Source organism: Labrus bergylta, chromosome 2 (assembly GCF_963930695.1).
Source record: "Labrus bergylta chromosome 2, fLabBer1.1, whole genome shotgun sequence".
NCBI classification, from domain to species: Eukaryota; Metazoa; Chordata; class Actinopteri; order Labriformes; family Labridae; genus Labrus; species Labrus bergylta.
Genome location: NC_089196.1, coordinates 30,227,003 through 30,245,087, shown reverse-complemented (window position 1 = coordinate 30,245,087; position 18,085 = coordinate 30,227,003). Strand labels below are relative to the sequence as shown.

Below are 18,085 nucleotides of genomic sequence, written 5' to 3'. Positions count from 1 at the left end.
AGTTGATGTTTTAAATAATAAATAAGGTTTATGGAGACCGCTGATATGCAGTGGGTAACACCCCCCCCCCCCCCGAGGCTTAGCTTCTTCATTTGAGAACAGTTTTCATTTTTCAGAATTCATTGCAAATGTTTCTGCTTTGAATGAAAACTGAACTTTCTGAGTCGCTTGCAGCATTATTTGCATGTGTGTTTTATTCCCTTTTATCAGTCAGTGCTTGTGTTTGAAGTGTCTGTAAATGCAGCACCGCACATCTGCTTTTTGTGTATGTCTCAGAGTACATTCATAACAAGGTAGCTTCAACCAAAGCGTCCCACAGTGACAAAGAAGCTCCACCCCCTGCTGTGTGTTTTTTGGTTGTATAACGTGTCTCGTTGCTGGACAGCAGGGCGGTTCAGTACTGTCTGCTTTGATCACAGTAGACAGATGCAATAACACTAAACTGAAGCCCATTGAAGCACGATATGGAAGCTTTATACAATGCACCGATAATGCTGTGACTAGATGTGAAAATGAGGAAAAACACAAGTCAAGCAGGTAGCGTTTCACGTAAGAAAAAACATGATTAAAGGCTAATGTTTACCCTGGGCAGAATATTTGATCCTCTTCTTAATGCAGCAGCTTATTTTCAAACAAACACCTTCATATGATCTGCCAGAGTACCTTGAGTCCTGCTTTTAGCAAAATTATTCGATCCACCTTAATCCCCCAAAGTAAAAAAAAACACGCTGTGGCTCTTGTTTAATATCAGACAGAAAGAAAACAGTAAAAACCAGAAGCTACACCTACTTGTGCACCTACTCAGTGTTTCAAAAAAGTGTTTAAAAGAAATGAGGAATTAATGAAGTGTGCAGGCATATGGGGCGGCAGTGGCTCAGTCTGCTTGGGGCCCCCAGGACAATTGGGGCCCCCCCCCCGACTGCTAATGAACTTTAAACCACAGCAGAGGTTAAAAACGTGCACAGTATGCAATGACAGTAGAAAAACCTCCCTAAGGGCGACCCATCTGACAGCACTCCCTCATATAATAGTAAATGACTGAATGATGCTCGTTAGCCCTAAATATGGTGGAGAGACACTTAAATAACATAACTTTTGCTAAAAAATTGTTATTGTCAGATTATTGATAACATAATAGGATAAGAGGATGAATGCTGTTTGGAGGGGCCCCCTGTGAATTTATGCATTGAAAAAAGTATTGTATGATAATATGCTCAAGGCTCTTTCTTTTCTTGCACACACTGAAGGTGACAGTATAAAGTACATGTAGGTATGGAGTAGTTGTCCATAATATTTTGTATATTTGTAGGCATACACCAGTCGTGGATTACAGTATGTGTGTTTGTGTTCATCAGGTCCAGGCCAGTACAACCCAGGGGTGAAATCCTTCTCTCAAATGGCTCTGATTTCCTCCAGAGAAAATCGATTCAAAGTCCCCATGAACACCAACCCTGGGCCCGGAGCTTATCAGGTAAACAGGATTTTTGAAGTTCTACGTTCTAAACATGACTCTTTGAGCAGCCGAGATTTAGAGTGAGAGGATGAAGAGGTCAACAACCTCAAAGTCAGAGACCATGGTGCTCTGGTGGAAAAATGGTGGATTGTTCCCTCTGGGCGGGGAGTGAGTCCCTGCCTCGAGTGAAGGAGTTTAAGTATGTCCGTTTAAGTATCAGTGTTGCAGCCGTTTTACCGGACTGTTGTGGTGAAGAGTGAGCTGAGCTGAAACGCAAAGCTCTCAATTAACCAGCCAATCTACGTCCAAACTCTCAGATATGAAGCAGATGAAGTTTCCCCCAAAAGGGTGTCTGAGCTCGGCTTTAGAGATAGGGTGAGGAGCTCCGACATTCGGAGGGAGCTCGGAGTAGAGCCTCTGCTTCTTTGCATCGAAAGGAGCCAGTTGAGGTGATTCAGGCATCTCATTAGAATGCCTCCTTGTTGCCTAACCTTTGGAGGGTTTCAGGGCACATCCAACTGGGAGGAGACCTCGAGGTAGAGCCAGAATGGGCTGGAGGGATTATATATCACTTCTGGCTTGGGAACGCCTCGGGATCCCCTGGGAGGAGCTAGAAACTCTTGCTGGGGAGAAGGACCTCTGGGGCAAACTTGCTAAGCCTACTGCAACTGTGAGGCCACAGATAAGCAGAAGAAAATGGATGGATGGTTGAAGAGACCGTGTGTGAACACAGACTCTGGTTTTTGGGGTCTGTTTGTGTGTCTGGTGTACTATAAGAGGCCATGAACACATCTGACATTATCTCATCTCAGATTTTCTCTGTGACCTTAAGCTGTGCAAAAAAAATTAACTTCTCAGTAAAAAAAAGAATAAGTCAATCAATCAATAAGTTTTTCCCCAGAGGTGTTCACATTCATTACTCAGGTAGAAGTATAGATACTAGGGTTTAAAAAGACTTCTGTAGAAGTTGAAGTATCAACTCGAGCTTTTTACTCAAGTAAAAGTGTAAAAGTACTGGTTTCAAAACTACTTAAGCTATATAAGTTTAAAAGTAAAAGTAATGTAAGGGGGGAAGAAAATGCCATTAAGGACAAAAGCTTAGGCCGCGCCACAGGGGCCTATAGTGCACTACCCCACCTCCCCAAAAAAACATTTTTCTAAAGGTCATAATGACTATGATGTTATATTAAAATGATAATTTTGAAAAATTGGGTGGTTGTCTGAATGGCATATGTTTATAATTCTCATCCAACCACATGGCGTGATTTATCTGGATAGGTTTATTTTTTTTGTGTGTTTTTTTTGAACGATGACAAGCCGGAATGAAAACAAGCCGAAATGAAATAGGAGTAACGAGGCTATTTTTAAAATGTAAGGAGTAGAAAGTACAGATAATTGCGTGAAAATGAAAGGAGTAGAAGTAAAAAGTAAAATAATTACTCCAGTAAAGTATAGACACCCAAAATTTCTACTTAAGTAAGGTAACAAAGTATTTTTACTTTGTTACTTGACACTTCTGTTTGGAACAATCACTGTTCATGTAACACGATGCTGAAAAGATGTAGTTCCCCACCCTCTGCAGTTTCTTTTCTTTGTGAAGGAATAGCCCTTTATTGACCTGCCTGCTTAAATGAAACTGGCGAGTGCATTTTTATCAAGTGTAATGTTGTTTAATGCAGCCACCACAGACTGCTGACAGAGACAAATGCACTCTCTGGTTGAGGCATAACACAGCTGTAATGAAACCTAACCAGAACCTTAATAGGTGTCTGCTCCACTTCACTGTGTTCTAAAATAAATTACAAGCTCTGTGTTACCGCTGCTTGGGAATGTGTGAGATGATTGAAAGAGTGATTTTTTTTTTTCTTTTGCTTCCAGTCCCTGCTGACTTTGAGAAGTGAACATCAAAGAGCAAAGCACAGTGTTTGATTTAAACCTTGCTGTACAGTTCATCTTCATGTTCATGTCCATGCGGCGTAGTGTTATCACAGGGCTCTTTGTTCTCTTTTTATCTGTCCCTGTGTGTCTATCAGTCTGTCTGCTGACTTGTGTTTCGGACTTATCTCCTCAACTCCTCTCTCTCTCTCTCCTCCTCAGAAGCTCACTCACAGTCTCTGCTCTCTCAGCTTTGCCTGGTTCTGCCTTCATTTCTCTTCTTTAGAAACCATTTCTTCGTTGTTTAGCAGAAAGTTGCAGCTGTCTTGGATGAAAAATGACTTTCACATTTTTAACGTTTCATGGTGTTGACAGTTGTCTGATAAAACCACAGCCTGTGTGGTGTTAAAGGGCGGTCTCTTGATCTTTGTTTCTGCACATCATCCTTCAGATGATTACATACTGTCTTTTCTGTTAGAGATTCTGACACTGGGAACATTTTGTAGTGGAAGATAGTAAACCCAAAATGGCAAACAAGAAAGAATCATATTTGAAAAGAGACAGGAGACGCTGTGACACATTCTTTTCCCTTAATTGTCATTGGGTTAGACTTTTTAATGGTCGGCCATTTTTACTAATTTATTAAAAAGTGGTCATTATCTTTAACGGTCCATCATTTTAATATCTCTAACAATCAATCATAATAACATTTAACAGTCAGAAAAACAAAGTTAGTCACTTTGATATGAATAATATACAAAGACAATGAATGTTTTGAACGTGCTGGTTGTTCTGATCTTTTTGGATTACACCAACATTTCTTTGGAGATTTCACCAGGAAAACAGCTTTTATATTGTTTGATCTGTTTCATATTTTTTTTACAGGATCATCTAAGAATTTGTGCTTTTTTAAGTACATGTTTAGTTTTAAGGGTTAACAATCTAATACTCTTTAATCGTCACTTCACTGGACTTTGAACAGCATGTGGCTGAGTGTGACTGTCAGGGTTTTTGATTTGGCCCAACTGGGGCACTGACTTATGCAGAGAGGGGGCATGAAGTTTGTGTACACACATGAATTTCAATGATGTACCCTTTCTACCTCCAATAATCATATCTACTTTTAAAGCATCAGTATATAAGATATCTACTGAATTAAATCATTAAACGACCTTAATATATGATCAGACATTAAGAAAACATGTTATGTTGAAGTGCTGGCTTCTCTGACAACAACGCAGCAGCCAGTATGTCCTCCTTCAAAGTTTAGATTCCAGTCCTTAATGGTCTGTATTTGTTTTGACCAGAAAAGGTAGCAGGGTTTTTTAAAGGTTTTTGGGGCTTTTTATGTCTAGGGTGGCCAATCAGATTTGAAGGGAGGGGGCATGCCACCCCTGGCCAACCCTCTGGACACGCCCCTTGTGACTGTATATCACCATATTGACCTTTTTTTAAAAACCAAACCATACCTCTCTTAACCTGCTCTCCCTGTCCCTCCTCCTGTCCCCCAGTCTTTGTGTTCCATGTCTTTTTAAGTTTAAGGCCAAAATGTAGCAGCAGATTTTCCCAACAGAGAGCTTTTAGTAAATCTGGTTTAATGGTGTATCTTATACCAGTTGAAGTAAAAAAAAAAAGGCCCTCAAAGACAGATTTTTGCAATCATGAATGCACCTATTGTGATAGCACTACATCACAACATCTTCCTTCTATTTAAGTCTTGCAACATTTAAACATCCGAGCTAATACTTCAGCCGGTGTCATTTTTATTTTGACATGGATGATTTTGCTAAAACAAACTAAGGAACATACTGTTGTGAGATTTATTCCTTACAAAGACGGATGCCATCTGTAGGAGCGTGATGTCTAAATTCAGCTTCAGGACGTTTTTTTCTGTTTTATTGTTCTTGAATGCATGTCAAAGCTCTTGTCTCAGCGATTAGCTGCCTGACTTTGAGTCTATACATCTCATGCCCCACAGAGTTAAAGATGGAGTGAAGTGGTGCAGAGAGATAGATAAGTGAGTAAGTGCAGGAGACGGGGAAGGAGGTGAGACAGGGAGGAAAAATGATGGCAAAGCGTGGAGGAAGAGAAGCAGAGAGACAGGAAGAGAGGAGCAAATCGAGCAGCTAAAGAGGGTAGTTAAATTCAACAGCTGTAAATGTGCTCTGAGGGTCTGCAATCAGAAGCAGACGGCAGCGTAATGGAACAGAAGCTATGTGATAATCAGAGTGTGCGTATGTGCATCCATACGTGTGTCTGTAATGTCACAAATCTGTCTACTTGAGCAGCAGTAGGTCACAGAGAGGACTCATTAAGTGTTTCCATTCACTGCATCATGTGAGGCATCTACTTCTGGAAAGTAGGCTCCATTACCTCTCTCACACTCACACAGTGTTCTTATTGGCCGAGCTTCGTTTAACAGAGAAGGTGTGAGGTGTGAGGATGGAGCGCACGAGCATGAAGAGACGTGAAGAGCAGACGTCAAGCAGAAAAAAAAACATTCAGGAGCTGCCGTGATGTTTCCGCTGTGAGAACAGGGCAACATTACTGACTTAGAATAATATAGCAACAAAGTGAGACGCTATGTATTTGAAAAGATCTTAGAGTAAGTTGAAAACAAAGAAATCCGTTCAATTCTAATGACTTCAAATCTAATGTTGAAGCAACAACAATAAAAAAAGTTTATTTTTACAAAGAAGGCTTGGAAATAAGATTTACCATTTTCATTAAACTCTACTTAATGTCTTTGTGAAATTGAGTTTAATAAAATGTATTTCCATAAAACTTAAATTCACAGCACAGGCTTTTATTTACTTTAGTCTAAATTAGGGATGGGAATTTACAGTAATCCCTGTACTCGATTACTCGAATTACCTAATGAACGAGTACTCGAGTACCTGCAGATTAATATATATATCCGTCGTACACGGACCTCCCGGACCAGATTTGTAGACTTTATGCCTGTAAAATTACATAAACATCCAATATTTAAGCATAAATATAAATAAATAACCAACAACTGAAAGCGATTTCAATTTCAACGACGTCGCTAACAACCACGTGTGCTAACAGGGCTAGCAAATGATGTGACGCGAGACTGCCTGTTTTCTGTCTCCACTGTTTTCTCCTTGAGCTTTAAGTGCATGTGGTTAAGCATCGAACTAGTATTTCTATAGTATGCAAGTTTAACGCCACATATCTTGCACTGCACATTAATTTCATCCTTCTTGTCAAAGTACTTCCAGACATCACTTTTCTTGACTGACATGTCGCAGGTGTAGCAGACGGTTCTGTATTTGTTGTGCTTTTGCTTTCGGTGTAATAATATGTTCCTGGGGGGAACAGCAAAGACCGGGGGGGAAGGAGCAGCTCAAGTTCATTTCATCCTCATAATGAGTAAGAACAGAAGGTATCAAACCTACATCAGGGTGAGCTGTTTTTGTCCCCACGTGTCCTTCCTCCCTTTCAGAGTTTAAATACTTTTACTGCTTCTTTGCAGAAAGAGCTGACACCATCTCATCATGTTCTCATAAAAATGTAGTGAAGGTTGCAGCATTGGAAAGTAAGCAGGAGACTACTACTTGTTTCTAAATTTATAAAAAACGACATGAATTGTTTAAAACTCTCGGGTCTGAGTCACACCAAGAGTGAAAATAGAAAGTAGCCCTCAGTGACACCTCGCCAATCTTTATATGGATTTACATTTGTGTCATCTTGACAGCTGACCTGATTAACCTGCAAAATGTCTTCTGTATGCAGGGTTGTTTGAAGCCATATATACCTGATTATGACTCTTTCTGGACACATCTTCATCCTTCAGCTCCCCCTTCCCCTCCTTCCTCCACACCTCCTCACAACCGTAACCAAGTTCCCCCATCATTACGTCTTTGTATAGCCTTTAAAGGGTTAATAGCGCTGTCCAAGTTTGTTAATTCACTTTGTGTTACAGCATTGTGGAACATTGAGTGGGGCTTGAGAGACACGGCTAAAAAACATACTCAAGATAGCACACACACTTCCCTCTTTTCCGTTGTTACATATTTCATGCATGTTCCCCCGTTAGGCCTCTGTCATGACCTCTGATGGCGGATCAGGGATCGCCCCGCCATTCTGTAACCGTGTGTTACATGATGCACACTGCAGGATAATCGGGCCGATTTGAGCTCCGATTCTTCCTTCTCAACAATCTCAGGGTCGCTCCAGACTCGAGGCTGCTCGGACCCGATTCTCTGCTCAGATTCTCTCGTAGTGTGAGCGGTACAAAGATCCGATCTTAATGTCCCCGATCTGCCCGGCCATCGATTTATTTCAAACATGTTTAATATTTAGAATTTAAAATCTTGAGGATTATGTCATGAAAAGGGTCCGGCAGAAGTCGTGTGTGACTACAATATAATCACGAGAGAGAAAGGAGGACTGTAGTCATGGCGACCAGCAGCAGGACGCAACGAGACGTCTTTTTTTTTTTTTTTTACTTTTCTGTACAGATCATCAGTGCAGCACTTTTCTGAAACTTGTCTCCATATATCTACGATTGTATCAACTTTTCTATATCCTGCAACAACTTCCACTTCCTTCTCTTTCACCAACCGCCGTCCTTTGTTTTTTTTCAAATGAAACTTTATTAACAATCGTCAACACTCCGTCCTGATTTCACTCGTACAGTGTGAGCTCTCCGGCCGTGCCCGACAATCGGGTCGTACAGTGTGAGCACGTCGATCTCAAGGTCTGGTCGGACATGCCACCCCGATATACAATCGGGGGGGAAAGAATCGCACAGTGTGAGCCAGGCTTTAAGTATTCTGTCTTCACATGTCAGTCTGTGAGCAACATGTAAGACAGAGTGGAAAACAAGATTCTGCGGTCTATTCCAAGTGAATCTCAGATTGAATTCAGGTGTTATCTATTTGTTTTTGTAGGACCGAGGGAATGTTTTCTTTGGTTTGGGAAGTCTGTTGGATCTCCTTTAGTTGTACTCTCGGACGCTAGGTTATTATGCACCAAGAAACAGCATCCCTGAGTGGGCAGGACCGTCTCGCTTCCCCCATAGGCAGGACTTACGGTTGGACAGGGAGGGGTACACACACACACACACACACACACACACACACACACACACACACACACACACACACACACACACAGACACACACACACACACACACACACACACACACACACACACACACACACACACACACACACACACACACACACACACACACACACAACATTTGAAACATAGTTGAGCCTCTGAGTGAAAAATGAACAAGCTGCATATCAGGAATATGTCCTCAGTTCGAAGGCTGTGAACACAGAGCTCAGAACAGTAAACCCAGAGGGAGTTCAACTTCACTCTCTTTTAGTAAACAATTTCTCCATCAAATATTTACAAAGAGAACATCTGATCTTTGATATATAAATATTCAGAATGTCGCAGGTTAAGCCTTTAAATTAGCAGATACCTCATAGTTCTCCCAGACCATCACACTTCTCTTCTCACACATCATGTATCTCACACGTTTTATCACAGCTGACTCAAACTTTCACACTGCTGCCTCACTGCTCACCTCAAACCCTCAAGGCCCCCTTTTTTGCTTCTCTGATTTGCGTCTGTAGACTGCGAGTGCTAATTATTATTGTCACCCCGCTGTGCAGATCCGTTTGATTGTTGACTCAGCCTCCAACATCAGTGCTGTACATAGTCTGCATTCTCATAATGATCTGTTCTACATGTGCTGTCTGACTCAGGTGAAATCAAACCATGTGTTTCTGATCTTTCACTCCCTCTCTTTGTTGTCTTTACTGAACCAAACCTCGCCCATCGAGGTCGTTAATCAGGGAGCGCTCTAACGAATCAGTTAACCAGGAAGGACAAACAGCTGACATTTCCACATATGCACTCTGGATAGATAATTGCAGGAGGACCGCTCCGGAGATTCTCCCGATCTAGCCGTTCACATATGCTCCTCACAGCGGGGGACTGTGAGAGAGGAGAACAACATACTGACAAACAGAAAACATAATGCAGCCGTTTTATTACATGCACGGAGATCGTAGTGGTCACATGCAGACACTTTAGACAGTCACTGTATATAAACGTCATTCTCTTTCCATTGGCTCGAGTTGAAATCTCCGGAGTACATGCTGCCTCCCTCAGACATCAACTCACTTGAATATTCTGTGGAAAAAATACTAGAGGTCTGGCCGGATAAACTCCGGGTAAAGTCCGTGCGAAAAATGCGGCTGTTTGCGTTCACACATCGCCTAAAGAACCTCCGGGTAGCCAAATCCCCAGAGTGTTTTTTTGAGATTTCCGTATGTGTGAAAAGCGTTTTTGAGTGTGGTGAATGTGCAGATTCCTGCTGTCCTAAACTAAGAATTAGCACCCTTGCTTCTGCCCTGCATGTATTATGCATGTACAGGATAAAGCTTGTGTTGCTTTCCTGTACGTGTCATGTATCGTATGTGTGTTGTGGGAAAGACTAAACACTCTTTATTCTCTTCTTGTGAGCACACTTGCACACGTCTGCATACACACAGAGTAACATCATCCTCTTTTCCTTCTCCCCCCTTTGACCCAGTGAAACAGCTCATAATCTCACCCATCATTGCCATGCTGGTGGTGTAGCCACTTCCAAGGGCTCTTCCTCATCCCCCCCCGACCTCCTGGGCAACCCTGAGGGTGACCTGGAGTTGAACCCGCAACCCTCTTCCCTTTAGGATCAATACTGAGATCTGAGAGGCTCCGCCGATGTGCCTAAATCCTGCCGTGGCTCTACTGGCATACTGATGTGTGTGTGTGCACACTGGGAGGGACGGGGTGGGAGACGGGGGGGGGAGGAGAAGGAGAGAGGGAGCAAGGCTTTGATAAAATGTGAGGAAATTCTTCAGGCAGTACCTGTTGGGAGAGATGAGAGGTTAAGTGGGTGTTCATGCCAAATACAGTTAATTTGCATTTATGTCTGAAATTTTTATCTTTGTGTGCGTATGAGAGAGAGAGAGAGAGAGAGAGAGAGGGAGGGAGAGAGAGAGGGAGAGAGAGGGACAGAGAGAGAGAGGGAGAGAGAGAGAGAGAGAGGGAGAGAGAGAGAGAGGGAGGGAGAGAGTTCATTTTGCTCTTTTATCTGAGGTGAATTTAAGGTTAGGCTTTGTACTGCACGTAGGGGTTTTATTGATATTTAGGGTCAACCTTAAGTTTTCCTTTGACGTGGAACAGACAGACCAACATGATGTCTTCACACATGCACAAAACTCCTCAATTTATTTGTGCTGACCTGCATGTGTGAACACAAACGTCAGAGTATTTCAACCTGACTTTGAGGTGAATTTTCTCCTGCTAATGAGACTCGGTATTCAGTAACGTACAAGAGTTTTTATTTTTCAGATTTGGAACTTGTTTTTATAACTTGAGACATGTTTGATCAAACCAATCATGGAAGTTTAAAAATTCTGGCATTGTGGGGCACCGGTGGCCTAGTGGATAGAGCGAGCACCCAGTGAACAGACGCTAAAGTCCTCCAAGCTGGACGGCTGTTTTCAAATCCGACCTGTGGCTCCTTTACCGCGTGTCATTCCCCACTCCCCCTCTCTCCCAGATTTCTAAATCTATCCACTGGCTTATCTCTAAATAAACCTTTAAATGTCCTAAATGTCAATACAGTGGGTAACTTCTTTTTTCATGTCTGAGGGAAAGAACCCATCATCGTTCTTCTTTTTGTTTCTTCAGCCCATTTCTGATTCTGTCTCATCAGCCTGTTTTCTGGATCTGTCACATCTTGTTTTAAGAGACTCTCTTGTTTAATGACAGAACTATGAAAACAAATAGTTTAATGAGAATGTAGTTGACTGTAATTCCAGCATTCAAGAGACTTCACTAATGAGATATGACATCGGTGTGCACCTGTTCGTTACTGTGAATATACATATATGTTATTTAATTTAAATGATCAATACACGCACACTTATTTATGTAAATACTATAATTGACTTATAATGAATTAACATGACATCATGTTACTTCATCATCTTTTGCACTATTCACCACTGCACTGTTTAATGTTTAGTCATGTAAATATTAGTCTTTTTTTATTCTGTTTATTGTTGATATTTAATGTTGTACCTGTACATAAGAGAGCACAGTTCACCAAAGTTAAATTACTTGTGTGTGTAAGCAAACCTGGACAATAAATCTGATTCTGATTCTGATTGTTGAGATGTTCTTCTCTGCTTCACGTTTGTGTTCTTACTCTCACATATCACTCACTGTGTAGATCTTAATTAACCTCTCTTATCACCCCTCATCTCTGTTCTGTTTGTGTGTCTGCAGTTGAGTCCCGGCCTCATGAACACAGTGCTGAAGGGAACCTTCAATGTGACGCTGGATAACCCCCTGAGCCCCTGCTGCCCCCCATGTGTGGCCCCCGGCCCGTTCAAGGCTCACAGGACCATTACCACCGTCCCACATAACACCACCTACACCTCGCGCACTTCTTAGATCTCTTTGAGGGTCAAAGTTCAGAAGTGAAAGGTGAGCAGGGTAAAAGATTAAACTTCACATTTCATTTCATATTCAGGAGAAAGCTGGTTAACATGAATATTAACGCTCCTATCCATATCAGATGTAATATGTTTTTTTTTCATGTTTGTATTCTTTCAGGTTGCAGGGTGAGAGAGTGTTAAGTGTTGCAAAGTGAAAAGCACACAATGCACCGTACATCTGCAGCTCATGGTTCCCTGATTCCTTACTCTAAGTCATGACAAGCTTGACACTCTGATTCAGCTGTTTTGTGCATCAGCTCTCTCTCTCTGTATAAACCACTCCGTAAATCAATAACGATTAAAAAGCATTTAATACCAGTTTGGCCGGAGGTCTTGTGACTGCATGTTAATCTCAAAAAAATGACTTTCATGGGCGACGCTTTGTTGTCCTCAAGCAGCAATCAATACATCAAATGTGACATTAAAAAGACAAAGATTAAAGAGTATGGGGAGATTCTGCAGATGGTTTTTGGCCCATAGGTTTTGACTTTATCGCTCTCATAATAAAAAGGCAGTTTGAGATCAGAAGTCTTCAGCTTGATTAAAACTCAGAGTCTGTAGCCAGGATAGTCAGTTATTATGTTATATTTAATGAAAATAAACCAGAGCCGGAGACAAGGAGAACAAATGCTGACAGAATTCTTAAAGATTTTTAGCCATACAATAATGCTCTGCAGGCATAAATGATGAAGCTATTCACTTTGCACATTTGTGCTGACTACCAGAGAAAGAGTTGTGAAAGTTATAAAGACTCATAATGTAGTTTTTTTTTTGTTTTACTTCTAGAGCACCAATGTGTTCATTAATCAGCTAGCATCAAGCTAACGTGACTGTCAGTCCCGTAAATATAATTCAACAACAATATGCAAACGTTCATTACTAATACAATTACCGAGTCATTTTAATATTATTTGCAAACATGTATTGGACGATTGGACAGTCTGAATGCCGCAGTGCATTGTGGGGCAATTTAGTATGACCTGTATGCTCCCGTTTCGTACTTCAATGGTCTGGCTGATTTAACATACATCTTGGTATTTCTTGCATACACAAAAGTGCAAACTATGATGTTGGATCAAACTACAGTATGCTGTTTCGGACACAGCCGTTGTTATTCACTTTCTGTTTAAGCTAACGGTAAGGAGGAAGGTCGATACAGCTCTCGTATGTAAGTGAGTATTTTATTTATTCAGGACTTTTCACAGACATTAGCCACAAAGTGCTTTTCAAAGACATAAAATATAATAAACAGTAGTAATGATGGTGTAGTTAGAATTACCGTAATAGGAACAATAACAACAAGAGCACATAAGAAAAAATGAAAAGTTAAAATAAATAAAAACAAAAAAGAGTTCCCAAAATAGAATGAACAATACGTTGACAGCACATTAACTGATTCCGAAAGTTATCCAAACGCCTGCCTGAACAGGTGTGTCTTAAAGTTGACAGATTCAGCACATGTCTCTTATACATGAAGCTTCAATAGTTAGACCAGGAGAAGTCTCTGCAGATGTCTGAGCAACTTCATGATGGCGACTTATTTAAAACAATCAGATGAAATTATTAACGAACAAGCTATTAATTAAGCCACTTATATAAAAAAACACTCTGTCAGTATGTGCAACTGTCGACCCTGTGAGGTAAATTAAGCCGGGAATACGAGATATATAAGTCTACCTTGACTTTAATTTTAGTTCATGAAACAGACTGAATATGTAGCAGAGGCTACTTATTTGGATATTTAATGTCTGGACTCGTATATAAAAAAACTACAGGGTTAAACACACTGGATGACTTTGCTTTTTAAAGTGATTCAGAGACCTCTGAAATCATAAACCGCACCACAGACCATGAGATATACATCTCTAAAAACCAATGAGGCTGATATACGTGTCAGAAACTAATAGAACAGAAAGGTGGAAGAGGCAAACGCAGGGGAAAACAGCTAATAGCTGAAGTGCAGTGAGTTCCTGACCTTGTTCATCTTTCATCACAGGGTTAGAGATGGCTGGCATGGGCGGGGTGATGCAGGCCGTTCAAAGTGTCAGATAAACCGCTTTTACTGGCCGTTACCAGCTGAGAGAGTAGATTTATGCCCCTCTCCTCTGCTGATCACTCACCATAAATCAGCCATTCATAGCTGTGTGTGGATATGTGTGTTGTCAGCCTTTTAAGACAAAATAAAAAGAGAGAAAGCATACTAAAAGTGTTAAAGAACTTGTTGTTTGGATGCTTTTTTCTCACACCTGATTTGATATAACCTTTCTTTGAATTTCTCGCCTCACCACCTCCCTTACCTCCTGTGTAGGACCCCTCCTTGTCCCGCTGTGTTCAAAATGTCTCAGCGAGCGTGCAGAGTAACGGGGTTCGGCAGACTACCATGTCTCTGATTGTTCCTGTGGGCCTTTTAACCTAATGAGGTGTTTACCCCCTATCATTATTCAGCTGGGAGCGCAGCAGAGGGAGAGGAAACAGGAGGGAGGAGGGGGAGCGAATGGAAACAGAAGGAAAGCTGAGAGAAAAGTGGAGGAAGAAATAAAGAGGCTTTTGGAGGACGGAGAAAAATACGAGATTATATATGGTCGGAGGAAAAGATCAGAGAGTTGAAAGTAAACGAGAGGCAGAGGAGGAGAGGGAAGGGGGAAAGAGCCGGGTGTTATTTATGCCTCCCTCGGCACTCGTCTTTACCTTTTTTTTTTTCCCCCCACGAGCTGTTTTACATCGGCGATCTAATTAAATCAAATAAATCACAGTGCACACACACTAACACACACACACACACAAAGAGAGCCACACCATCCATCCCCTCCTGATTCTTGGATTGTGAACATCTCCTCCCTCCTCCAAGATTGAATAAATCTCGATTATGGTGCATTACACGGCACATCATTCATGTTGTTTATAGGTCTAAAATATGCAAACAGACCAGGGCCGTAAAAGTGATCGATGCTCAAACGGGCCCTTTCTCCTGTTCCCTCCTCGTCTCTCAAACAGGCACCGAGCTGCGTCACTTACAGGAGGAGTCTTGTGTGAGATGAAGACATATTGTTCAGTGTCCTTACACTGTCCCTCTCTTGATGGCTATTTTTTATTGTCTTTGTGGCCATGCCGGCATCAGACAGACTTTTTTTTATGGCCTCATTCACTCACGCATGCTGTCTCTGCTGCTGAGCCATTATTAATTCTAATTAGCTCAAAAACCTTGAGCGCTGTCCCGGAGAGATCTCATGATAATTGTAAAATGGAGTTAAATTGATCCGTGTTTTTATTGGTCACAGCAGGACTCTCAGTCAGTTGTTTTTCAGAAACACAGGAAAACAACTCACAGCTGCTAATGCTCGGGTGTGTTTCCAGAAAGCAACAACTTCTCAGATAATTGTCGGGGCATGTGCTGTTCAGATGTGTTTTTAGCAGATGTGTAATTTTTTGGCCAAACCAAGCATGAAATTAATATTCAGATTCAATGATAAACAAATTTGTAGAGGTATGTTGACATTCAAAGCTGATAGAGCTGCACGGGGAGCTGAACAGGTGTACTGCTAATGGCAGCTGCTTGTCAACAGGCAAGGCAGGCAACTGCTTGGGGAATCCCAGACCAGTAGGGGGCCCCCTGAGGGCTGAACTAAAACGTAAACCAAAGAAGTGGTCCTAAATCTGTAAATTTTGCAATGACAGTGGTAAACCTCCCTAAGGGGGGGGGGCATCTGAAAACACTGTCGTTGCCCTGCTAAGTGTTGCAGCATTATTGCTGTGAAAACCAAAGTTTGTTAATGAAAGTCAACAAAGGAGGAAATATCCGTCTCGGAGAGAAGAAAGAAAGAGGAAGAGGAGTACGTGTCGGGACTCTGGCAGACATGATGGTGATGAACGGCGATTGGAGGGGCCTCCCATTGATTTTTGCCAAGGGCCCCAACAGGCTTTAGAATCGCCCCTGAATGGCAGAGATTGTAGTAGGACACGAGGTGTCAAAAAGGGTGCAACAACAGTGAACAAATCCAGTCAGGGAACTGGTAAAAATATGAAAATCAAGGCATAGTAAAAAAAACAACAACATAGAAAACACCTTTAGGAAACTTCTGTAAAGTTGATTTATGAACCCACAAGGCTGTAGAGAGACGAACTGAGGACTTACTGTGGTCATGGGTATGAAAGCTATGTATTACTACTTTTCAGTCACTTCCTTCTATAAAGGGCTGAACAGTGACCGCCCACTTTTTTCAGCGGCTCTGGTTCCACAAATAAATGTCCTCATTCAAATCCTCCAGTGACATTACACAAAATATTTCTATCACGAGATTGAAGACTGTAACCAAGACAACCAGCTACCCCCATACTCATTTGTAAAAAAAAATGTCCTTATTAATAAACACAATAAGGCAGTTGACTGTGCATGTCTACACATGTTAAACAAGCTAATGTAGCAACACAGCACTAGCATATAGCGTCTTAAACAAATGAATGGTAAAGTTAACACTAGCTTAGCAGTTAGCATCTATATAGATACAAAACATGTCCTTTCTAAAATGAATACACATCAACGTTTATACCTGCAGATGTAGCTTCTACTTGAATGTAACTTTTGTCGTTGTTATAGTGTTCATACTGTTAATCCAAGTGTTGTACAATGTTTTAGTTCGCTAACTAAGTAGCTAGCCTGCTAGTGAAACTACTTGTTTGCACACGGCGCAGAGGGGCGGGAAACATTGCCATGCAAACAGCAAACCAATCAGAGACGTCGCTGTGACACTCTATGATCGTGGGTAGTGTAGTTCTTTTATGAAGTAGAAAGATATTTTTCTGCAGGATACTTTAGTTTCTCCTTGAACCAGCATTAAATAAAAAAACAGAATCTCTCAGGTACATGTAAGTGTAAGTAGAGAAAGTCATTGGAGAGACTCAGCGCTGCTTTTATCAACCGACTGCTGACATAATCACTCATTTAGTCGATACATGTAAATGCAAAGTGTTATATTGAGCCACTATCATCTGGAGATGACAGCTTTGCGCTCGCAAATACAGCTAGTTGAAGGCCAGATTAGCCGGTATGTTTAATTAAAGGAGATGTACAGTAGTGCAGGAGAATCAATAGAGAGGTTAACAAGTGCTGACAAGGGCAGGACAGACAGCCAGGCTTCATTTAGATACAGTGAGAGGAAGGAGACAGGAGAACAATCGGGGGCAGTCACTGCTGAACTCGTCCCTGTATCTAACCTTTTACGCCTGGAGGACATTTTCCCCCCCTTGATGTAGTGCACAGGTGCATTATGGGAGCTTCCTGTATTGGAACTTGCAGGAGGCAGTTTGAGGCTTCTGCAGATGTAAGATTTATGAAAGATTTTCAGATTTCAACACGTGCTGTTTTGTCATATATATATATATATACGTGTAACTTGTACAATTAATGAAGCCTGTGTTACAGTTTCCTATCATTCTGTCTCGTACAGAAGCCCCAAGCAAAGGTGCTAGCTTACTTTTGATTTTTCTGTTTGATTTTCTCTATTTTTCCATGAGAATGAGTAAATTCTGGTTGTTTCAGGATCTCATCTTGTTTTATCTCGACCCCACCATGAGACGAGGTGTTCCCGTTCTTGCTGGTTCTTTTTACTGTTGTGGGTTCCAGTCAAGGCGAGGTCGCAATCAAGCGAGGAGCGTCACCTGAGCCCGATGTAGTCCTCATCTATATGAGTCCTCCTCTCCAGACAGATGCTATTCACTCACTATTGAATTTTGTTGTCAATAAATGTGTTGTTATTTTGGATATATCTCGTCCTCAACTCCCATTTGTTGTTGCAGCTTAAGAGCCGGGCTGTGACGCAGTCTCAAGATGAAAATGCTACTTTTTATATATGATAATGAGTTTATTTCACTTCATCCATCGAGCACTCTTCTTATTGTTTCTTTAAAGAAGGATTTCTTGTCATAACAGATTCATTGATCTCATTATCTGGAGATCACAAATCTGGATTTCTCCTGATAACAGAATCATTCACTGATGATTTGGAAAACAAAACAATGAGTTCTGCGTTATGTGCCTGTCCCTGTATTTGCCGCCATACGCATTTGAAATGATTATAATTATTCCACAGCTATAGTCATTAAATATTTTACAGTGTTGCTGGCATAGTAGTGACGGTATGATTCACTTCTAGAGTTCAGGTTTTTGGCTTTTTGAGGACAGTCTCTGAGCAAACAATGAGACATGTTGTGTTAGAAATA

The 18,085-nt window shown here is 41.4% G+C and overlaps 1 protein-coding gene across 3 annotated transcripts in view; it reads left to right on the top strand.

The window, feature by feature from the left end:
• stpg2 (sperm-tail PG-rich repeat containing 2) overlaps positions 1-17,614 on the top strand; it is a 70,972-nt gene extending 53,358 nt beyond the window's left edge. The window contains exons 12-14 of one of the 3 annotated variants that reach the window (XM_065951396.1): positions 1,356-1,471; positions 11,658-11,858; positions 17,406-17,614. In XM_065951396.1, coding sequence (XP_065807468.1) covers positions 1,356-1,471; positions 11,658-11,825 — 284 coding nt within the window. In that variant the 3' untranslated portion in view covers positions 11,826-11,858; positions 17,406-17,614. Of the gene's footprint in view, positions 1-1,355; positions 1,472-11,657; positions 11,868-11,987; positions 12,193-17,405 lie in introns of those variants that run through there. The other 2 variants (XM_065951392.1, XM_065951386.1) reach the window with 2 other exon arrangements.
• The last annotated feature ends 471 nt before the right edge of the window (positions 17,615-18,085 follow it).